The sequence below is a fragment of the Oncorhynchus clarkii genome, unplaced genomic scaffold (genome assembly GCF_045791955.1).
Source record: "Oncorhynchus clarkii lewisi isolate Uvic-CL-2024 unplaced genomic scaffold, UVic_Ocla_1.0 unplaced_contig_6826_pilon_pilon, whole genome shotgun sequence".
NCBI lineage: Eukaryota > Metazoa > Chordata > Actinopteri > Salmoniformes > Salmonidae > Oncorhynchus > Oncorhynchus clarkii.
Genome location: NW_027261053.1, coordinates 190,377 through 210,009, shown reverse-complemented (window position 1 = coordinate 210,009; position 19,633 = coordinate 190,377). Strand labels below are relative to the sequence as shown.

At 45.3% G+C, this 19,633-nt stretch overlaps 1 protein-coding gene across 1 annotated transcript in view; it reads right to left on the bottom strand.

Moving 5' to 3' along the window:
* Nucleotides 1-2,073: 2,073 nt before the first annotated feature.
* LOC139403956 (EMILIN-2-like) overlaps nt 2,074-19,633 on the bottom strand; it is a 54,901-nt gene continuing 37,341 nt past the window's right edge. The window contains exons 7-10 of the mRNA XM_071147167.1: nt 16,039-16,503; nt 15,826-15,933; nt 10,349-10,486; nt 2,074-2,984 (exon numbers count right to left, since the gene is read on the bottom strand). Coding sequence (XP_071003268.1) covers nt 2,659-2,984; nt 10,349-10,486; nt 15,826-15,933; nt 16,039-16,503 — 1,037 coding nt within the window. The 3' untranslated portion in view covers nt 2,074-2,658. The remainder of the gene's footprint in view (nt 2,985-10,348; nt 10,487-15,825; nt 15,934-16,038; nt 16,504-19,633) is intronic.

The following is a 19,633-nucleotide window of genomic DNA, read 5'->3' as shown; positions in this document are numbered from 1 at the left end:
CTAACCCAACCCTGAGACACATGCTATCTGGATCCATGTTAAACCGTCTAAACAAACCCTGAGACACATGCTATCTGCATCCATGTTAAACCAACGTCTAACCCAACCCTGAGACACATGCTATCTGAATCCATGTTAAACCCTCTAACCCAACCCTGAGACACATGCTATCTGAATCCATGTTAAACCGTCTAACACAACCCTGAGACACATGCTATCTGGATCCATGTTAAACCAACGTCTAACCCAACCCTGAGACACATGCCATCCGGATCCCCTTTAAACCGTCTAACCCAACCCTGAGACACATGCTATCTGGATCCATGTTAAACCAACGTCTAACCCAACCTCGAGACACATGCTATCTGAATCCATGTTAAACCGTCTAACCCAACCTGAGACACATGCTATCCGAATCCATGTCAAACCGTCTAACCCAACCTGAGACACATGCTATCTGAATCCATGTTAAACCGTCTAACCCAACCCCGAGACACATGCTATCTGAATCCATGTTAAACCGTCTAACCCAACCCTGAGACACATGCTATCTGGATCCATGTTAAACTGTCTAACCCAACGCTGAGACACATGCTATCTGTATCCATGTTAAACTGTCTAACCCAACGCTGAGACACATGCTATCTGAATCCATGTTAAACCGTCTAACCCAACCCTGAGACACATGCTATCTGAATCCATGTTAAACCAACGTCTAACCCAACCCTGAGACACATGCTATCTGAATCCATGTTAAACCAACGTCTAACCCAACCCTGAGACACATGCTATCTGGATTCACGTTAAACCAACGTCTAACCCAACCCTGAGACACATGCTATCTGAATCCATGTTAATCCGTCTAACCCAACCCTGAGACACATGCTATCTGGATCCATGTTAAACCGTCTAACCCAATGCTGAGACACATGCTATCTGAATCCACGTTAAACTGTCTAACCCAACCCTGAGACACATGCTATCTGGATCCATGTTAAACCGTCTAACCCAACCATGAGACACATGCAATCTGAATCCATGTTAAACCAACGTCTAACCCAACCTCGAGACACATGCTCTCTGAATCCATGTTAAACCAACGTCTAACCCAACCCCGAGACACATGCTATCTGGATCCATGTTAAACTGTCTAACCCAGCGCTGAGACACATGCTATCTGAATCCATGTTAAACCATCTAACCCAACACTGAGACACATGCTATCTGGATTCATGTTAAACCAACGTCTAACCCAACCCTGAGACACATGCTATCTGAATCCATGTTAAACCAACGTCTAACCCAACCATGAGACACATGCTATCCGTATCCCTTTTAAACCGTGTAACCCAACCCTGAGACACATGCTATCTGAATCCATGTTAAACCAACGTCTAACCCAACCCTGAGACACATGCTATCCCGATCCCTTTTAAACCGTCTAACCCAACCCTGAGACACATGCTATCTGAATCCATGTTAAACCAACGTCTAACCCAACCCTGAGACACATGCTATCTGGATCCATGTTAAACCGTCTAACCAAACCCTGAGACACATGCTATCTGCATCCATGTTAAACCAACGTCTAACCCAACCCTGAGACACATGCTATCTGAATCCATGTTAAACCCTCTAACCCAACCCTGAGACACATGCTATCTGAATCCATGTTAAACCGTCTAACACAACCCTGAGACACATGCTATCTGGATCCATGTTAAACCAACGTCTAACCCAACCCTGAGACACATGCCATCCGGATCCCCTTTAAACCGTCTAACCCAACCCTGAGACACATGCTATCTGGATCCATGTTAAACCGTCTAACCCAACCTGAGACATGCTATCCGAATCCATGTTAAACCGTCTAACCCAACCTGAGACACATGCTATCTGAATCCATGTTAAACCGTCTAACCCAACCTGAGACACATGCTATCTGAATCCATGTTAAACCGTCTAACCCAACCTGAGACACATGATATCTGAATCCATGTTAAACCGTCTAACCCAACCCTGAGACACATGCTATCTGAATCCATGTTAACACCATCCATCCAACTATCAGACAAATCTTCAAATGGGTTTATTGACAACATACGTGAAGGAATGAATCAACCCTACTGTTTTACTAATGGTAACAGTGTTTTGGTATGGAATAACCTGTAAAACAGATTAATCTAAACAGGATGTGGTATGGAATACTGATTAAACTATATGGTTGTCTCTTCCCTCTGACATTTATTTAAAGAAAAAAAAGTACATATATAATTGTATAAATGTTAATTTAGGAAAATGTTTTAAAACAAAAGGTAGAAAAAAAACAGATATCCAAATTGTCAAATACATGAATTAACACTTAATATTTTTTTATATCTTTGGCATAATTGTTCAGTAAAAAGGCGAGCATAGAATTACTTTTTACATGGTGAATATCTATATCTATGATACAAATCATTATTCTGAACAACTGCAGGGTTGCAGAATTACTTTTTACATGGTGAATATCTTTGATACAAATCATTATTCTGAACAACTGCAGGGTTGCAGCTGATTGGATTTCTGGTGTCTGTTTAAATGTATTCCTGCTTTCTGATTGGTTGTGGAATGTACATGACCAAGTCCTTGCTGTGTGATTGGTTGGCCCAGTGGTAACTATCTGGTGATTGGCTGCGGGGCATAGAGGAAGATGGCGCTGAATGTTGATAGGATGTCTCTGGACTCTGTGGTGGCCAGCTGCCCTGCGGTCCGGACCAGAGCTACGTGGTCCCCTTGCCTCAGAGACAGGATCAGGCTGAACGAGATAGAGCCTCCACAGGGACAACTGTCCTGGGCCACTGTCCCTGCTCCAGACGCGGAGCTCATCAGCCTATGGACACTACGGTTGGAGACAGACAAAACAGCCTCCAGTCCCTTCCCCTGCCGAGCCATCAGAACTCCTGAGATCAGGTAACGCCCTTCCATCGGTATCGTGAAGATACCTGGAGAGAGAGAGGGAAAATATTATATTAGTCTGTGTCTGTGTTTTGAAAACCATCCCTAGGTAACCCTAGTAACATAACCCAAACCCAGGTCAACACTGAACCCTGCCTCACTTACAGTCGTGGCCAAAAGTTGAGAATGACACAAATATTAATTTTAACAAAGTCTGCTGCCTCAGACTGTATGATGGCAATTTGCATATACTCCAGAATGTTATGAAGAGTGATCAGATAAATTGCAAAGTCCATCTTTGCAATGAAAATTAACTGAATCCCCAAAAACATTTCCACTGCATTTCAGGCCTGCCACAAAAGGACCAGCTGACATCATGTCAGTGATTCTCTCGTTAACACAGGTGTGAGTGTTGACGAGGACAAGGCTGGAGATCACTCTGTCATGCTGATTGAGTTTGAATAACAGACTGGAAGCTTAAAAAGGAGGGTGGTGCGGTCACAACTTTCCGGTCACAACTTGCAGACTTGTTTTCGAGTTGCTGTGCGTTTTGTTGCCAACCTGTTTTGCTACCTGACAAATTTATGGTTTTTACTTTTTAATTACCGTTTATATATATATATATTTTTTTTTTTCCTCAACTTTTTCACTCCGGACGCTTTATCTGGACACGATTCGTCAGGACCTCCAACAGCCGAAGCTAAGTAGTAACAATACCATGATGCCTTCTAATTGCAGTCGCTGTACTCGCCTTACGGCGAGGATAGCTGTGCTACAAGCCCAGCTTCAGACGCAATCGTTAGGCAAGGGTAATTTCAGTGTAGGAAAGGATGAAACAGCGTCTGTGCCACCAGTAAGTACAGATAGTAGTATAAATCCACTGGCACAGTCCCCGCAGCCGGACAACTTTCTCACGGTTTCTGGAAGGAAATGAGGTAGGAACGCACAACCAGTGTCGCTCATTCAGCCGACAGAAACTTTCAACCGGTTTTCCCCATTAAGCAGCGGGTCGGAGTCAGAGGCCGAGTCTTCTCTGGTCTCTACTCCTCCCGTTAAGGGGTCTGAGACGCCGAAGCTTCCCACCATTAGCTCTGACAAATTGAAAACTCTAGTCATTGGCGACTCCATTACCCGCAGTATTAGACTTAAAACAAATCATCCAGCGATCATACACTGTTTACCGGGGGGCAGGGCTACCGACGTTAAGGCTAATCTGAAGATGGTGCTGGCTAAAGCTAAAACTGCCGAGTGTAGAGAGTATAGAGATATTGCTATCCACGTCGGCACCAACGATGTTAGGATGAAACAGTCAGAGATCACCAAGCGCAACATAGCTTCTGCGTGTAAATCAGCTAGAAAGATGTGTCGGCATCGAGTAATTGTCTCTGGCCCCCTCCCAGTTAGGGGGAGTGATGAGCTCTACAGCAGAGTCTCACAACTCAATCGCTGGTTGAAAACTGTTTTCTGCCCCTCCCAAAATATATAATTTGTAGATAATTGGCCCTCTTTCTGGGACTCACCCACAAACAGGACCAAGCCTGACCTGCTGAGGAGTGACGGACTCCATCCTAGCTGGAGGGGTGCTCTCATTTTATCTACCAACATAGACAGGGCTCTAACTCCTCTAGCTCCACAATGAAATAGGGTGACAGGCTTTTAGCCAGCCTGCCAGCATAGTGGAGTCTGCCACTAGCACAGTCAGTGTAGTCAGCTCAGCTATCACCATTGAGACTGTGTCTGTGCCTCGACCTAGGTTGGGCAAAACTAAACATGGCGGTGTTCGCCTTAGCAATCTCACTAGGATAAAGACCACCTCCATTCCTGTCATTATTGAAAGAGATCATGATACCTCACATCTCAAAATAGGGCTACTTAATGTTAGATCCCTTACTTCAAAGGCAATTATAGTCAATGAACTAATCACTGATCATAATCTTGATGTGATTGGCCTGACTGAAACATGGCTTAAGCTTGATTAATTTACTGTGTTAAATGAGGCCTCACCTCCTTGCTACACTAGTGACCATATCCCCCGTGCATCCCGCAAAGGCAGAGGTGTTGCTAACATTTACGATAGCAAATTTCAATTTACCCCCCAAAAAATGACGTTTTCGTCTTTTGAGCTTCTAGTCATGAAATCTATGCAGCCTACTCAATCACTTTTTATAGCTACTGTTTACAGGCCTCCTGGGCCATATACAGCGTTCCTCACTGAGTTCCCTGAATTCCTATCGGACCTTGTAGTCATAGCAGATAATATTCTAATCTTTGGTGACTTTAATATTCACATGGAAAAGTCCACAGACCCACTCCAAAAGGCTTTCGGAGCCATCATCGACTCAGTGGGTTTTGTCCAACATGTCTCTGGACCCACTCACTGTCACAGTCATACGCTGGACCTAGTTTTGTCCCATGGAATAAATGTTGTGGATCTTAATGTTTTTCCTCATAATCCTGGACTATCGGACCACCATTTTATTACGTTTGCAATTGCAACAAATAATCTGCTCCTACCCCAACCAAGGAACATCAAAAGTCGTGCTATAAATTCACAGACAACACAAAGATTCCTTTGATGTCCTTCCAGATTCCCTCTGTCTACCCAAGGACGCCAGATGACAAAAATCAGTTAACCACCTAACTGAGGAACTCAATTTAACCTTGCGCAATACCCTAGATGCAGTTGCACCCCTAAAAATTAAAAACATTTCTCATAAGAAACTAGCTCCCTGGTACACAGAAAATACCCGAGCTCTGAAGCAAGCTTCCAGAAAATTGGAACGGAAATGGCGCCACACCAAACAGGAAGTCTTCCGACTAGCTTGGAAAGACAGTACTGTGCAGTACCGAAGAGCCCTTACTGCTGCTCGATCATCCTATTTTTCTAACTTAATTGAGGAAAATAAGAACAATCCGAAATTCCTTTTTGATACTGTCGCAAAGCTAACTAAAAAGCAGCATTCCCCAAGAGAGGATGACTTTCACTTTAGCAGTGATAAATTCATGAACTTCTTTGAGAAAAAGATTATGATTATTAGAAAGCAAATTACGGACTCCTCCTTAAATCTGCGTATTCCTTCAAAGCTCAGTTGTCCTGAGTCTGCACAACTCTGCCAGGACCTAGGATCAAGAGAGACGCTCAAGTGTTTTAGTACTATATCTCTTGACACAATGATGAAAATAATCATGGCCTCTAAACCTTCGAACTGCATACTGGACCCTATTCCAACTAAACAACTGAAAGAGCTGCTTCCTGTGCTTGGCCCTCCTATGTTGAACATAATAAACGGCTCTCTATCCACCGGATGTGTACCAAACTCACTAAAAGTGGCAGTAATAAAACCTCTCTTGTAAAAGCCAAACCTTGACACAGAAAATATAAAAAACTAAAATCGGCCTATATCGAATCTTCCATTCCTCTCAAAAATTTTAGAAAAGGCTGTTGCGCAGCAACTCACTGCATTCCTGAAGACAAACAATGTATACGAAATGCTTCAGTCTGGTTTTAGACCCCATCATAGCACTGAGACGGCACTTGTGAAGGTGGTAAATTACATTTTAATGGCATCGGACCGAGGCTCTGCATCTGTCCTCGTGCTTCTAGACCTTCGTGCTGCTTTTGATACCATCGATCACCACATTCCTTTGGAGAGATTGGAAACCCAAATTGGTCTACACGGACAAGTTCTGACCTGGTTTAGATCTTATCTGTCGGAAAGATATCAGTTTGTCTCTGTGAATGGTTTGTCCTCTGACAAATCAACTGTAAATTTCGGTGTTCCTCAAGGTTCCGTTTTAGGACCACTATTGTTTTCACTATATATTTGACCTCTTGGGGATGTTATTCGAAAACATAATGTTAACTTTCACAGCTATGCGGATGACACACAGCTGTACATTTCAATAAAACATGGTGAAGCCCCAAAATTGCCCTTGCTAGAAGCATGTGTTTCAGACATAAGGAAGTGGATGGCTGCAAACTTTCTACTTTTAAACTCGGACAAAACAGAGATGCTTGTTCTAGGTCCCAAGTAACAAAGAGATATTCTGTTGAATCTGACAATTAATCTTAATGGTTGTACAGTCGTCTCAAATAAAACTGTGAAGGACCTCGGCGTTACTCTGGACCCTGATCTCTCTTTTGAAGAACACATCAAGACCATTTCAAGGACAGCTTTTTTCCATCTACGTAACATTGCAAAAATCAGAAACTTTCTGTCCAAAAATGATGCAAAAAAATTGATCCATGCTTTTGTCACTTCTAGGTTAGACTACTGCAATGCTCTACTTTCCGGCTACCCGGATAAAGCACTAAATAAACTTCAGTTAGTGCTAAATACGGCTGCTAGAATCCTGACTAGAACCAAAAAATTTGATCATATTACTCCAGTGCTAGCCTCTGTACACTGGTTTCCTGTCAAAGCAAGGGCTGATTTCAAGGTTTTACTGCTAACCTACAAAGCATTACATGGGCTTGCTCCTACCTATCTCTCTGATTTGGTCCTGCCGTACATACCTACACGTACGCTACGGTCACAAGACGCAGGCCACCTAATTGTCCCTAGAATTTCTAAGCAAACAGCTGGAGGCAGGGCTTTCTCCTATAGAGCTCCAGACTTTTGGAGGATGGCCTTGTGTCAAGAAGGGCTGCAAAGAAGTCACTTCTCTCCAGGAAAAACATCAGGGACAGACTGATATTCTGCAAAAGGTACAGGGATTGGACTGCTGAGGACTGGGGTAAAGTCATTTTCTCTGATGAATCCCCTTTCCGATTGTTTGGGGCATCCGGAAAAAAGCTTGTCCGGAGAAGACAAGGTGAGCGTTACCATCAGTAAAGTATCCTGAGACCATTCATGTGTGGGGTTGCTTGTCAGCCAAGGGAGTGGGCTCACTCACAATTTTGCCTAAGAACACAGCCATGAATAAAGAATGGTACCAACACATCCTCCGAGAGCAACTTCTCCCAACCATCCAGGAACAGTTTGGTGACGATATATATTTTGGGTCCATGGCTAGGAAACTCCCCAGACCTTAATCCCATTGAGAACTTGTGGTCAATCCTCAAGAGGCGGGTGGACAAACAAAAACCCACAAATTCTGACAAACTCCAAGCATTGATTGTGCAAGAATGGGCTGCCATCAGTCAGGATGTGGCCCAAAAGTTAATTGACAGCATGCCAGAGCAGATTGCAGAGGACTTGAAAAAGAAGGGTCAACACTGCAAATATTGACTCTTTGCATCAACTTCATGTAATTGTCAACAAAAGCCTTTGACACTTATGAAATGCTTGTAATTATACTTACATTTTCCATAGTAACATCTGACAAAAATACCTAAAGACACTGAGGCAGCAGACTTCGTGAAAATGAATATTTGTGTCATTCTCAAAACTTTTGGCCACAACTGTATACCACTCCTGGGACCTGACTGTGTCAACTAATAAGTCTACTCATGAATGGCTGGATTGACAGAATTACAACCACACCCAACACACACACTGACAAATACCTGTCTGTCTGTCTGTCTGTCTCTCTGTATGTCTCTGTCTGTCTGTCTCGGTCTGTCTGTCTGTCTGTCTGAATCTCTGGCTGTCTGTCTGGCTGGCTGTCTGTATCTCTGTCTGTCTCTGTCTGCCTGTCTGTATCTCTGTCTGTCTGTATATATCTCTGCCTGTCTGTATGTATCTCTGCCTGTCTGTATGTATCTCTGCCTGTCTGTCTGTCTGTATCTCTGTGTCTGCCTGTCTCTCTCTGTCTGCCTGTCTCTCTCTGTCTGCCTGTCTCTCTCTGTCTGCCTGTCTCTCTCTGTCTGCCTGTCTCTCTCTGTCTGCCTGCCTGTCTCTCTCTGTCTGCCTGTCTCTCTCTGTCTGCCTGCCTGTCTCTCTCTGTCTGTCTGTCTCTCTCTGTCTGCCTGTCTCTCTCTGTCTGCCTGTCTCTCTCTGTCTGCCTGTCTCTCTCTGTCTGCCTGTCTCTCTCTGTCTGCCTGTCTGTCTGTCTCTCTGTTTGTCTGGCTGTATGTCTCTCTGTTTGTCTCTGTCTGTCTATCTCTGTCTGTCTGTCTGTCTGTCTGTCTATCTCTGTCTGTCTGTCTGTCTATCTCTGTCTGTCTGTCTGTCTGTGTCTGTCTGCCTGTCTGTCTGTATCTCTGCCTGTCTGTCTGTATCTCTGCCTGTCTGTCTGTATCTCTGCCTGTCTGTATGTATCTCTGCCTGTCTGTATGTATCTCTGTCTGTCTGTCTGTCTGTCTGTCTGTCTGTCTGTCTGTCTGTCTGTCTGTATCTCTGCCTGTCTGTATGTATCTCTGCCTGTCTGTATGTATCTCTGCCTGTCTGTCTGTCTGTCTGTCTGTCTGTCTGTCTGTCTCTCTGTCTGTCTCCCTCTCTCTGGCTGTCGGGTCTGTTTTTATCTCTGTCTGTCTGTCTCTCAAGGTCTGCCTGTCTCTCTCTCTCTGTCTGTATCTCTGTCTGTCTGGCTGTATGTCGCTCTGTTTGTCTCTGTCTGTCTGTCTGTCTGTTTGTATCTCTGTCTGGCTGTATCTCTGTCTGTCTGTCTGTCTGTCTGTCTGTCTGTATCTCTGTATCTCTGTCTGTATCTTTGTCTGTCTGTATGTATCTCTGTCTGTCTGTCTGGCTGTATGTCTGTCTGTTTGTGTCTCTGTCTGGCTGTATCTCTGTCTGGCTGTATCTCTGTCTGTCTGTCTGTCTGTATCTCTGCCTGTCTGTCTGTATGTATCTCTGTCTGTCTGTCTGGCTGTATGTCTGTCTGTCTGTCTGTGTTTCTGTATTTATGTCTGTCTGTATCTCTGTCTGTCTGGCTGTATCTCTGTCTGTCTGGCTGTATCTCTGTCTGTCTGGCTGTATCTCTGTCTGTCTGGCTGTATCTCTGTCTGTCTGGCTGTATCTCTGTCTGTCTGTGTTTCTGTATTTATGTCTGTCTGTATCTCTGTCTGTCTGTATCTCTCTCTGTCTGTATCTCTCTCTGTCTGTATCTCTCTCTGTCTGTATCTCTCTCTGTCTGTATCTCTCTCTGTCTGTATCTCTCTCTGTCTGTATCTCTCTCTGTCTGTCTGTTTGTCGACGTGTTTAGCTATCCCACAAGAATAGTAAACAAACAAAAATTTGACCAACTGTTAGTCCCCAAATTCCAAATACTATTTCTAGGGGGTTTAGGGTTAAGGTTAGAATTAGTGTTAGGGTTAAAATTAGGAACTAGGGTTGGAGTTAGGGTTAGTTTTAGGGTTAAGGCTAGGAGCTAGGGTTAGTTTTAGGGTTAGGAGTTAGGGTTAGTTTTAGGGTTAGGGAAAATAGGATTTTGAATGGGACTTAATTGTGTGTACCCACAAGGTTAGCTGTACAAGACTGTGTGTGGATGTCTCTCTCTGTGTGTGTGTGTATGTGTGTGTGTATGTTACCTGTGTGAGAGTTGTAATGTCCTCCATCGTTGACCAGCACCTTGTTGAAGAGGATGGTTCCAAACTCCCCAGAGAACTGAGTGGTCAGGCCAGCAGAGAAGGAGAAGGGGTCTGCCAGGAAACTACTGTCTGAAGACACTGACACAAAACAGACAGGATAGAGAACAGACAGATGCTATTAAATCAAAGTGCTTATGGGGAGTTAAATGTACACCTAATGCAATTAGTGACACATTGCTGTTCTGCATACTTGTGTAACAAGAATACACAAACGTGTACAGCGTGTAAACGTGTACAGCCGGAGGGTCTAATGGCCCCAGAGGGTCTAATGGCCCCAGAGGATCTAATGGCCCCAGAGGGTTTAATGGCCCCAGAGGGTCTAATGGCCCCAGAGGATCTAATGGCCCCAGAGGGTCTAATGGCCCCAGAGGATCTAATGGCCCCAGAGGGTCTAATGGCCCCAGAGGGTCTAATGGCCCCAGATGATCTAATGGCCCCAGAGGATCTAATGGCCCCAGAGGATCTAATGGCCCCAGAGGGTCTAATGGCCCCAGAGGATCTAATGGCCCCAGAGGATCTAATGGCCCCAGAGGATCTAATGGCCCCAGAGGGTCTAATGGCCCCAGAGGATCTAATGGCCCCAGAGGGTCTAATGGCCCCAGAGGGTCTAATGGCCCCAGATGATCTAATGGCCCCAGAGGATCTAATGGCCCCAGAGGGTTTAATGGCCCCAGAGGGTCTAATGGCCCCGGAGGGTCTAATGGTCCCAGTGGGTCTAATGGCCCCAGGGCCCCAGAGGGTCTAATGGCCCCAGGGCCCCAGAGGGTCTAATGGCCCTAGAGGGTCTAATGGCCCCAGAGGGTCTAATGGCCCCAGAGGGTCTAATGGCCCCAGAGGGTCTAATGGCCCCGGAGGGTCTAATGGCCCCGGAGAGTCTAATGGCCCCGGAGGGTCTAATGGCCCCGGAGGGTCTAATGGCCCCAGAGGGTCTAATGGCCCCAGAGGGTCTAATGGCCCTGGATGGTCTAATGGCCCCAGAGGATCTAATGACCCCAGAGGGTCTAATGGCCCCAGAGGGTCTAATGGCCCCAGAGGATCTAATGGCCCCGGAGGGTCTAATGTTTCCTGTGACCGAAAAGAGCTTCTGTGCATCAGAGCAGCTATCACTAACCACGATTTGGACGAGGACTTCTACTTCAATTAGTCGTAAGCGAAAGACATATTGAACATTGCGGACCAGGCCCAACTCCCTGACACTCGTAGGAGGAGGAAATGGCGCTCTAGAGGCCGGCATGCGGGATACTTGACGAGACTACGTCGGAGAGTGGATAAATTGCGTCTACCCACTGTTCTATTGGCGAACATGCAATCACTGGAGAATAAACTGGATAACCTCCGTTCATGCACGGATCTGAAGAACTACAGTGCATTCGGAAAGTATTCAGACCCATTGACTTTTTCCACACTTTGTTAGTCACAGCCTTATTCTAAAATGGATTACACAGTTTTTTTCCCTCGTCAAGCTACACACAATACCCCATAATGACAAAGCTAAAACAGGTTTTTAGAAATGTTTGAAAATGTATTAAAAATAAAACACTGAAATATCACATTTACATAAGGATTCAGACCCTTTGTCATGTTGGAAGGTAAACCTTCGACTCAGTCTGAGGTCCTGAGTGCTCTGGAGCAGGTTTTCATCAAAGATCTTTATGTAATCTGCTCTGTTCATCTTTCCCTCGATCCAGACTGGTCTCCCAGTCCCTGACGCTGAAAAACATCCTCACAAATGATGCTTCACTGTAGGGATGGTGCCTAGTGTCCTCTAAACTTGACATTCAGGCCAAAGAGTTAAATCTTGGTTTCACCAGAACAGATATTTTTTTTCTCATGGTCTGAGAGTCCTTTGGGTGCCTTTTGGCAAACTCCAAGTGGGCTGTAACATGCCTTTTACTGACGAGTGGCTTCCGTCTGGCCACTCTACCATAAAGGCCTGATTGGTGGAGTGCTACAGAGATGGGAGAACCTTCCAGGAGGACAACCATCTCCTCAGAGGAACCCTGGAGGTCTGTCAGAGTGACCATTGGGTTCTTGGTCACCTCCCTAGACCAAGGCCCTTCTCCCCCGATTGCTCAGTTTGGCCGGGCGGTGGCCAGCTCTAGGAACAGTCTTGATGGTTCCAAACGTCTTCCATTTAAGAAAGATGAGGCCACTGTGTTCTTGGGACCTTCAATGCTGCAGAAATGTTTTGTTACCCTTCCCCAGATCTGTGCCTGAACACAATCCTGTCTCGGAGCTCTAAGGACAATTCCTTCGACCTCATGGCTTTGTTTTTGCTCTGACATGCACTGTCAACTACGTAAACAGGTGTGTTCCTTTCCAATCAATTGAATTTACGACAGCTGTGACCAATAAAATTTAATTATAGCATAGGGTCTGAATAATTATGTAAATAAGGTATTTCTGATTGATTTATTTAAAAAAAAAACATTTTGCTTTGTCATTATGGGGTATTGTGTCATTATCAAGTATTGAGTCATTACGGGGTATTGAGTCATTACGGGGTATTGAGTCATTATGTGGTATTGTGATGTAATTATGGGGTATTGAGTCATTGCGTGGTATTGAGCCATTACGGGGTATTTAGTCATTGCGGGCTATTGAGTCATTGCGGGGTATTGAGTCATTACGGGGTATTGAGTCATTACGGGGTATTGAGTCATTACGGGGTATTGAGTCATTACGGGGTATTGAGTCATTACGGGGTATTGAGTCATTGCGGGGAATTGAGTCATTGCAGGGTATTGAGTCATTACGGGGTATTGTGATGTAATTAAGGGGTATCGTGATGTAATTAAGGGGTATTGTGTCATTACGGGGTATTGTGTCATTACGGGGTATTGTGTCATTACGGGGTATTGTGTCATTACGGGGTATTGAGTCATTACGGGGTATTGAGTCATTACGGGGTATTGAGTCATTGCGGGGAATTGAGTCATTGCGGGGTATTGAGTCATTATGGGGTATTGTGATGTAATTATGGGGTATTGTGTCATTACGGGGTATTGTGTCATTACAGGGTATTGAGTCATTACGGGGTATTGAGTCATTGCGGGGTATTGAGTCATTGCGGGGTATTGAGTCATTGTGGGGTATTGAGTCATTGCAGGGTATTGTGATGTAATTATGGGATAGTGTGTCATTGCGGGGTATTGAGTCATTGCAGGGTATTGAGTCATTATGGGGAATTGAGTCATTATGGGGTATTGTGTCATTATGGGTTATTGTGATGTAATTATGGGGTATTGTGTCATTACAGGGTATTGAGTCATTACGGGGTATTGTGTCATTATGGGGTATTGAGTCATTACGGGGTATTGAGTCATTACGGGGTATTGTGTCATTGCGGGGTATTGTGTCATTACGGGGTATTGTGTCATTAAGGGGTATTGTGTCATTACAGGGTATTGTGTCATTACGGGGTATTGTGTCATTAAGGGGTATTGTGTCATTACGGCGTATTGAGTTATAATGGGGTAGTGTCATTACGGGGTATTGTGTCATTATGTCATTACGGGGTATTGAGTCATTATGGGGTATTGTGTAATTACGGGGTATTGAGTCAATAAGGGGTATTGAGTCATTATGGGTATTGTTATGTAATTATGGGGTATTGTGTCATTACAGGGTATTGTGTCATTATGTCATTATGGGCTATTTAGTCATTATGGGGTATTGAGTCATTATGGGGTATCATTATGGGGTATTGTGTCATTATGGGCTATTTAGTCATTATGGGGTATTGAGTCATTATGGGGTATCATTACGGGGTATTGTGTCATTATGGGGTATTGTGTCATTACGGGGTATTGAGCCATTACGGGGTATTGAGTCATTATGGGGTATTGAGTCATTATGGGGTATTGTGTCATTATGTTATTATGGGCTATTGAGTCATTATGGGCTATTGAGTCATTATGGGGTATCATTACGGGGTATTGTGTCATTATGGGGTATTGTGTCATTATGGGGTATTGTGTCATTATGTCATTATGGGCTATTGAGTCATTATGGGCTATTGAGTCATTATGGGGTATTGAGTCATTATGGGGTATCATTACGGGGTATTGTGTCATTACGGGGTATTGTGTCATTACGGGCTATTGTGTCACTGCGAGGTATTGAGTCACTGCGGGGTATTGAGTCACTGCGGGGTATTGAGTCACTGCGGGGTATTGAGTCACTGCGGGTTATTGAGTCACTGCGGGTTATTGTGTCACTGCGGGTTATTGTGTCACTGCGGGGTATTGTGTCACTGCGGGGTATTGTGTCATTACGGGGTATTGAGTCATTACGGGGTATTGAGTCATTACGGGGTATTCTGTCATTATGGGTATTGTTATGTAATTATGGGGTATTGTGTCATTACAGGGTATTGTGTCATTATGTCATTATGGGCTATTTAGTCATTATGGGGTATTGAGTCATTATGGGGTATCATTACGGGGTATTGTGTCATTATGGGGTATTGTGTCATTATGGGCTATTTAGTCATTATGGGGTATTGAGTCATTATGGGGTATCATTACGGGGTATTGTGTCATTATGGGGTATTGTGTCATTACGGGGTATTGAGCCATTACGGGGTATTGAGTCATTATGGGGTATTGAGTCATTATGGGGTATTGTGTCATTATGTTATTATGGGCTATTGAGTCATTATGGGCTATTGAGTCATTATGGGGTATCATTACGGGGTATTGTGTCATTATGGGGTATTGTGTCATTATGGGGTATTGTGTCATTATGTCATTATGGGCTATTGAGTCATTATGGGCTATTGAGTCATTATGGGGTATTGAGTCATTATGGGGTATCATTACGGGGTATTGTGTCATTACGGGGTATTGTGTCATTACGGGCTATTGTGTCACTGCGAGGTATTGAGTCACTGCGGGGTATTGAGTCACTGCGGGGTATTGAGTCACTGCGGGGTATTGAGTCACTGCGGGTTATTGTGTCACTGCGGGTTATTGTGTCACTGCGGGGTATTGTGTCACTGCGGGGTATTGTGTCATTACGGGGTATTGAGTCATTACGGGGTATTGAGTCATTACGGGGTATTCTGTCATTACGGGGTATTCTGTCATTACGGGGTATTGCATTTTTGGCAAAAAATAAGGGTGTGTGAATATTTTCTGAAGGCACTGTACCTCAATGAACTCATACCCCTACTGTTACACCTGTTGTTTACTTTCTCTCTGCATTGTTGGGAAGGGCCCGTCAGGAAGCATTTCACTGTTACACCTGTTGTTTACTCTCTCTCTGCATTGTTGGGAAGGGCCCGTCAGGAAGCATTTCACTGTTACACCTGTTGTTTACTTTCTCTCTGCATTGTTGGGAAGGGCCCGTCAGGAAGCATTTCACTGATAGTTTACATTGTTGTTCTAGTATGGGTATAGGTGTAGTTGTGTTACCTGGTGTGACTAGTGGGGTCTGTGACGCTGGGTTCCAGGGGACCTTGGCAGCTACTGGGATCGTCTCATGTTTGTTGAAGGAGAATGGCTTTTCGGGAGGGTTGTATCCTGGTGGTTTAGAAAACATTCACTTGGTTATAATCTCTCATACCATTTAAAACACTTGGGCAACATTTTGGTGGTAACTCCATCCACATCCCCATCACTACTGACCTGGTGCTCCAGCGAATCCTTTAACAGGTGTGGAGGATGAGTCATCTGATCCTCTCCTGACTGTTACCCTCCTCATGTAGCCTGGTGGACCAGCCTCTCCCACCTCCAGGACCCGACGCGGCTGACTGGGAGGGTTAGAGGGGGGGCTGGGCTGGCGGGGTACCATCGTTAAGAAGGGTTGGTTAGGGTTGGATGGTTGGTTAGGATGGGGTACGAGGATGACAGTGGGCTGGCCTGGCTGATTAGGCTTATGTGGCACCAGGTACAGAGTTGGTTGGTTCGGATGGCGGTGGGTGTTGGGCTGTAGAGGGTTGGTAGGCTGGTGTGGACTGGCTGGCTGTCTGGGGTTGTAGGGTTGCCTGGGGGTCTGGGGGGACGAGTCAAGGGGGGTCCTGTGGGGAATGTGGATCTGGTTAACCCTGGTTCTGGTCTGATCTGGGACAGAACCAGGTCTCACAGCTTCATCTGAGAGAGAGAAACAGGGAGAGAGAAAAACAGGGAGAGAGAGAAAAACAGGGAGAGAGAGAGAAACAGGAAGGCAGAGAGAAACAGAGAGAGAGAAAAACAGGGAGGCAGAGAGAAACGGAGAGAGAGAGAAACAGGGAGAGAGAGAGAAACGGAGAGAGAGAAACGGAGAGAGAGAAACACAGGGAGAGAGAGAGAGAAACAGGGAGAGAGAGAGAGACAGGGAGAGAGAGAGAGACAGGGAGAGAGAGAGAAAGAGAGAGAAACGGAGAGAGAGAAACACAGGGAGAGAGAGAGAGAAAGAGAGAGAAACGGAGAGAGAGAAACACAGGGAGAGAGAGACAGAAACGAGAGAGAGAAACACAGGGAGAGAGAGAGAAACGGAGAGAGAGAAAGGCAATGAGAGAGAAAGGCAAGGAGAGAGAAACAGGGAGAGAGAAACAGGGAGAGAGAGAGAGAAACAGGGAGAGGGAGCAGAGGGGAACAGGGAGAAAGAGAAACAGGGAGAAAGAGAGAAATAGGGAGAGAGAGAGGCAAAGAGAGAAACAGGGAGAGAGAGAGAAACGGAGAGAGAGAAACAGAGAGAGAGAAACGGAGAGAGAGAGAGAGAGAGAAACGAGAGAGAGAAACAGAGAGAGAGAGAAACAGGGAGAGAGAGAGAGAAACGGAGAGAGAGAAACAGGGAGAGAGAGAGAGAGAGAAACGGAGAGAGAGAAACAGGGAGAGAGAGAGAAACGGAGAGAAACGGAAAGAGAGATACACAGGGAGAGAGAGAGAGAAACGAGAGAGAAACGGAGAGAGAGAAACAAAGGGAGAGAGAGAGAGAAACGGAGAGAGAGAAACACAGGGAGAGAGAGAGAGAGAGAGAAACGGAGAGAGAGAAACAGGGAGAGAGAGAGAGAGAGAAACGGAGAGAGAGAAACACAGGGAGAGAGAGAGAAACGGAGAGAGAGAGAAACAGGGAGAGAGAGAGAAACGGAGAGAAACGGAGAGAAACGGAGAGAGAGATACACAGGGAGAGAGAGAGAGAAACGAGAGAGAGAAACGGAGAGAGAGAAACGGAGAGAGAGAAACAAAGGGAGAGAGAGAGAGAAACGGAGAGAGAGAAACACAGGGAGAGAGAGAGAGAGAGAGAAACGGAGAGAGAGAGAAACAGGGAGAGAGAGAGAGAAACGGAGAGAGAGAGAAACGGAGAGAGAAAGAAACAGGGAGAGAGAGCAAAACAAGGCGAGTAGAGAGAGAAACAGGAAGAGAAAGAGAGAAACAAGAAAGAGTTACAGAGATATTGTTTTTTAGTTGGTTTACCATAAGGATGGGTGTTGTTGAGTGAGTATATGTGAAACCATAACAATGCATCATATCTCATAATTAATACCAGTACTTTGGAACACGTGATGGAAAAACAGGGTAACTATAACACGCCTAAGTTGAACAACCTGCTCATAAACACCCACACTGTTTCTCTCTGGGGAATCAGCTGCTAGGCATTCTGCTGATGAAATTCCAGCGAGGTCCTCCTCACCTTAACCTCACAGAGAGACAGGCAGGGTCATCCTCACATTAACCTGCCAGAGAGACAGGCAGGGTCCTCCTCACATTAACCTCACAGAGAGACAGGCAGGGTCCTCCTCACATTAACCTCACAGAGAGACAGGCAGGGTCATCCTAACATTAACCTCACAGAGAGACAGGCAGGGTCATCCTCTCCTTAACTTCACAGAGAGACAGGCAGGGTCATCCTCTCCTTAACTTCACAGAGAGACAGGCAGGGTCCTCCTCACATTAACCTCACAGAGAGACAGGCAGGGTCCTCCTCACATTAACCTCACAGAGAGACAGGCAGGGTCATCCTCTCCTTAACTTCACAGAGAGACAGGCAGGGTCATCCTCTCCTTAACTTCACAGAGAGACAGGCAGGGTCCTCCTCACCTTAACCTCACAGAGAGACAAGCAGGCAGTGGAACACCCACCCCTCTGGCCTCCTGCCCCCTAAAGCAGATAGTTTGTGTAGTTGCAGACTTTTGTTCAAGCCAAGCTGTAATATACAGCGCCTTGCGAAAGTATTCGGCCCCCTTGAACTTTGCGACCTTTTGCCACATTTCAGGCTTCAAACAAAGATATAAAACTGAATTTTTTTGTGAAGAATCAACAACAAGTGGGACACAATCATGAAGTGGAACGACATTTATTGGATATTTCAAACTTTTTTAACAAATCAAAAACTGAAAAATTGGGCGTGCAAAATTATTCAGCCCCTTTACTTTCAGTGCAGCAAACTCTCTCCAGAAGTTCAGTGAGGATCTCTGAATGATCCAATGTTGACCTAAATGACTAATGATGATAAATACAATCCACCTGTGTGTAATCAAGTCTCCGTATAAATGCACCTGCACTGTGATAGTCTCAGATGGTCCGTTAAAAGCGCAGAGAGCATCATGAAGAACAAGGAACGCCCCCTATCCACATCGATGGGACAATAGTGGAGAGGGTAGTAAGTTTTAAGTTCCTCGGTGTACACATCACGGACAAACTAAATTGGTCCACCCACACAGACAGCGTGGTGAAGAAGGCGCAGCAGCGCCTCTTCAACCTCAGGAGGCTGAAGAAACTTGGCTTGTCACCAAAAGCACTTACAAACTTTTACAGATGCACAATCGAGAGCATCCTGTCGGGCTGTATCACCGCCTGGTACGGCAACTGCTCCGCCCACGACCGTAAGGCTCTCCAGAGGGTAGTGACCCGATGTCACAGGAAGGCCATAAAGATCATCAAGGACATCAACCACCCGAGCCACTGCCTGTTCACCCCGCTATCACCCAGAAGGCGAGGTCCGTACAGGTGCATCAAAGTAGGGACCGAGAGACTGAAAAACAGCTTCTATCTCAAGGCCATCAGACTGTTAAACAGCCACCACTAACATTGAGTGGCTGCTGCCAACATAGTGACTCAACTCCAGCCACTTTAGTAATGTAAAAATGTATGTAAAAATGTATCACTAGCCACGTTAAACAATGCCACTTAATATAATGTTTACATACCCTACATTACTCATCTCATATGTATATACTGTACTAGATACCATCTACTGCATCTTGTCTATGCTGTTCTGTACCATCACTCATTCATATAT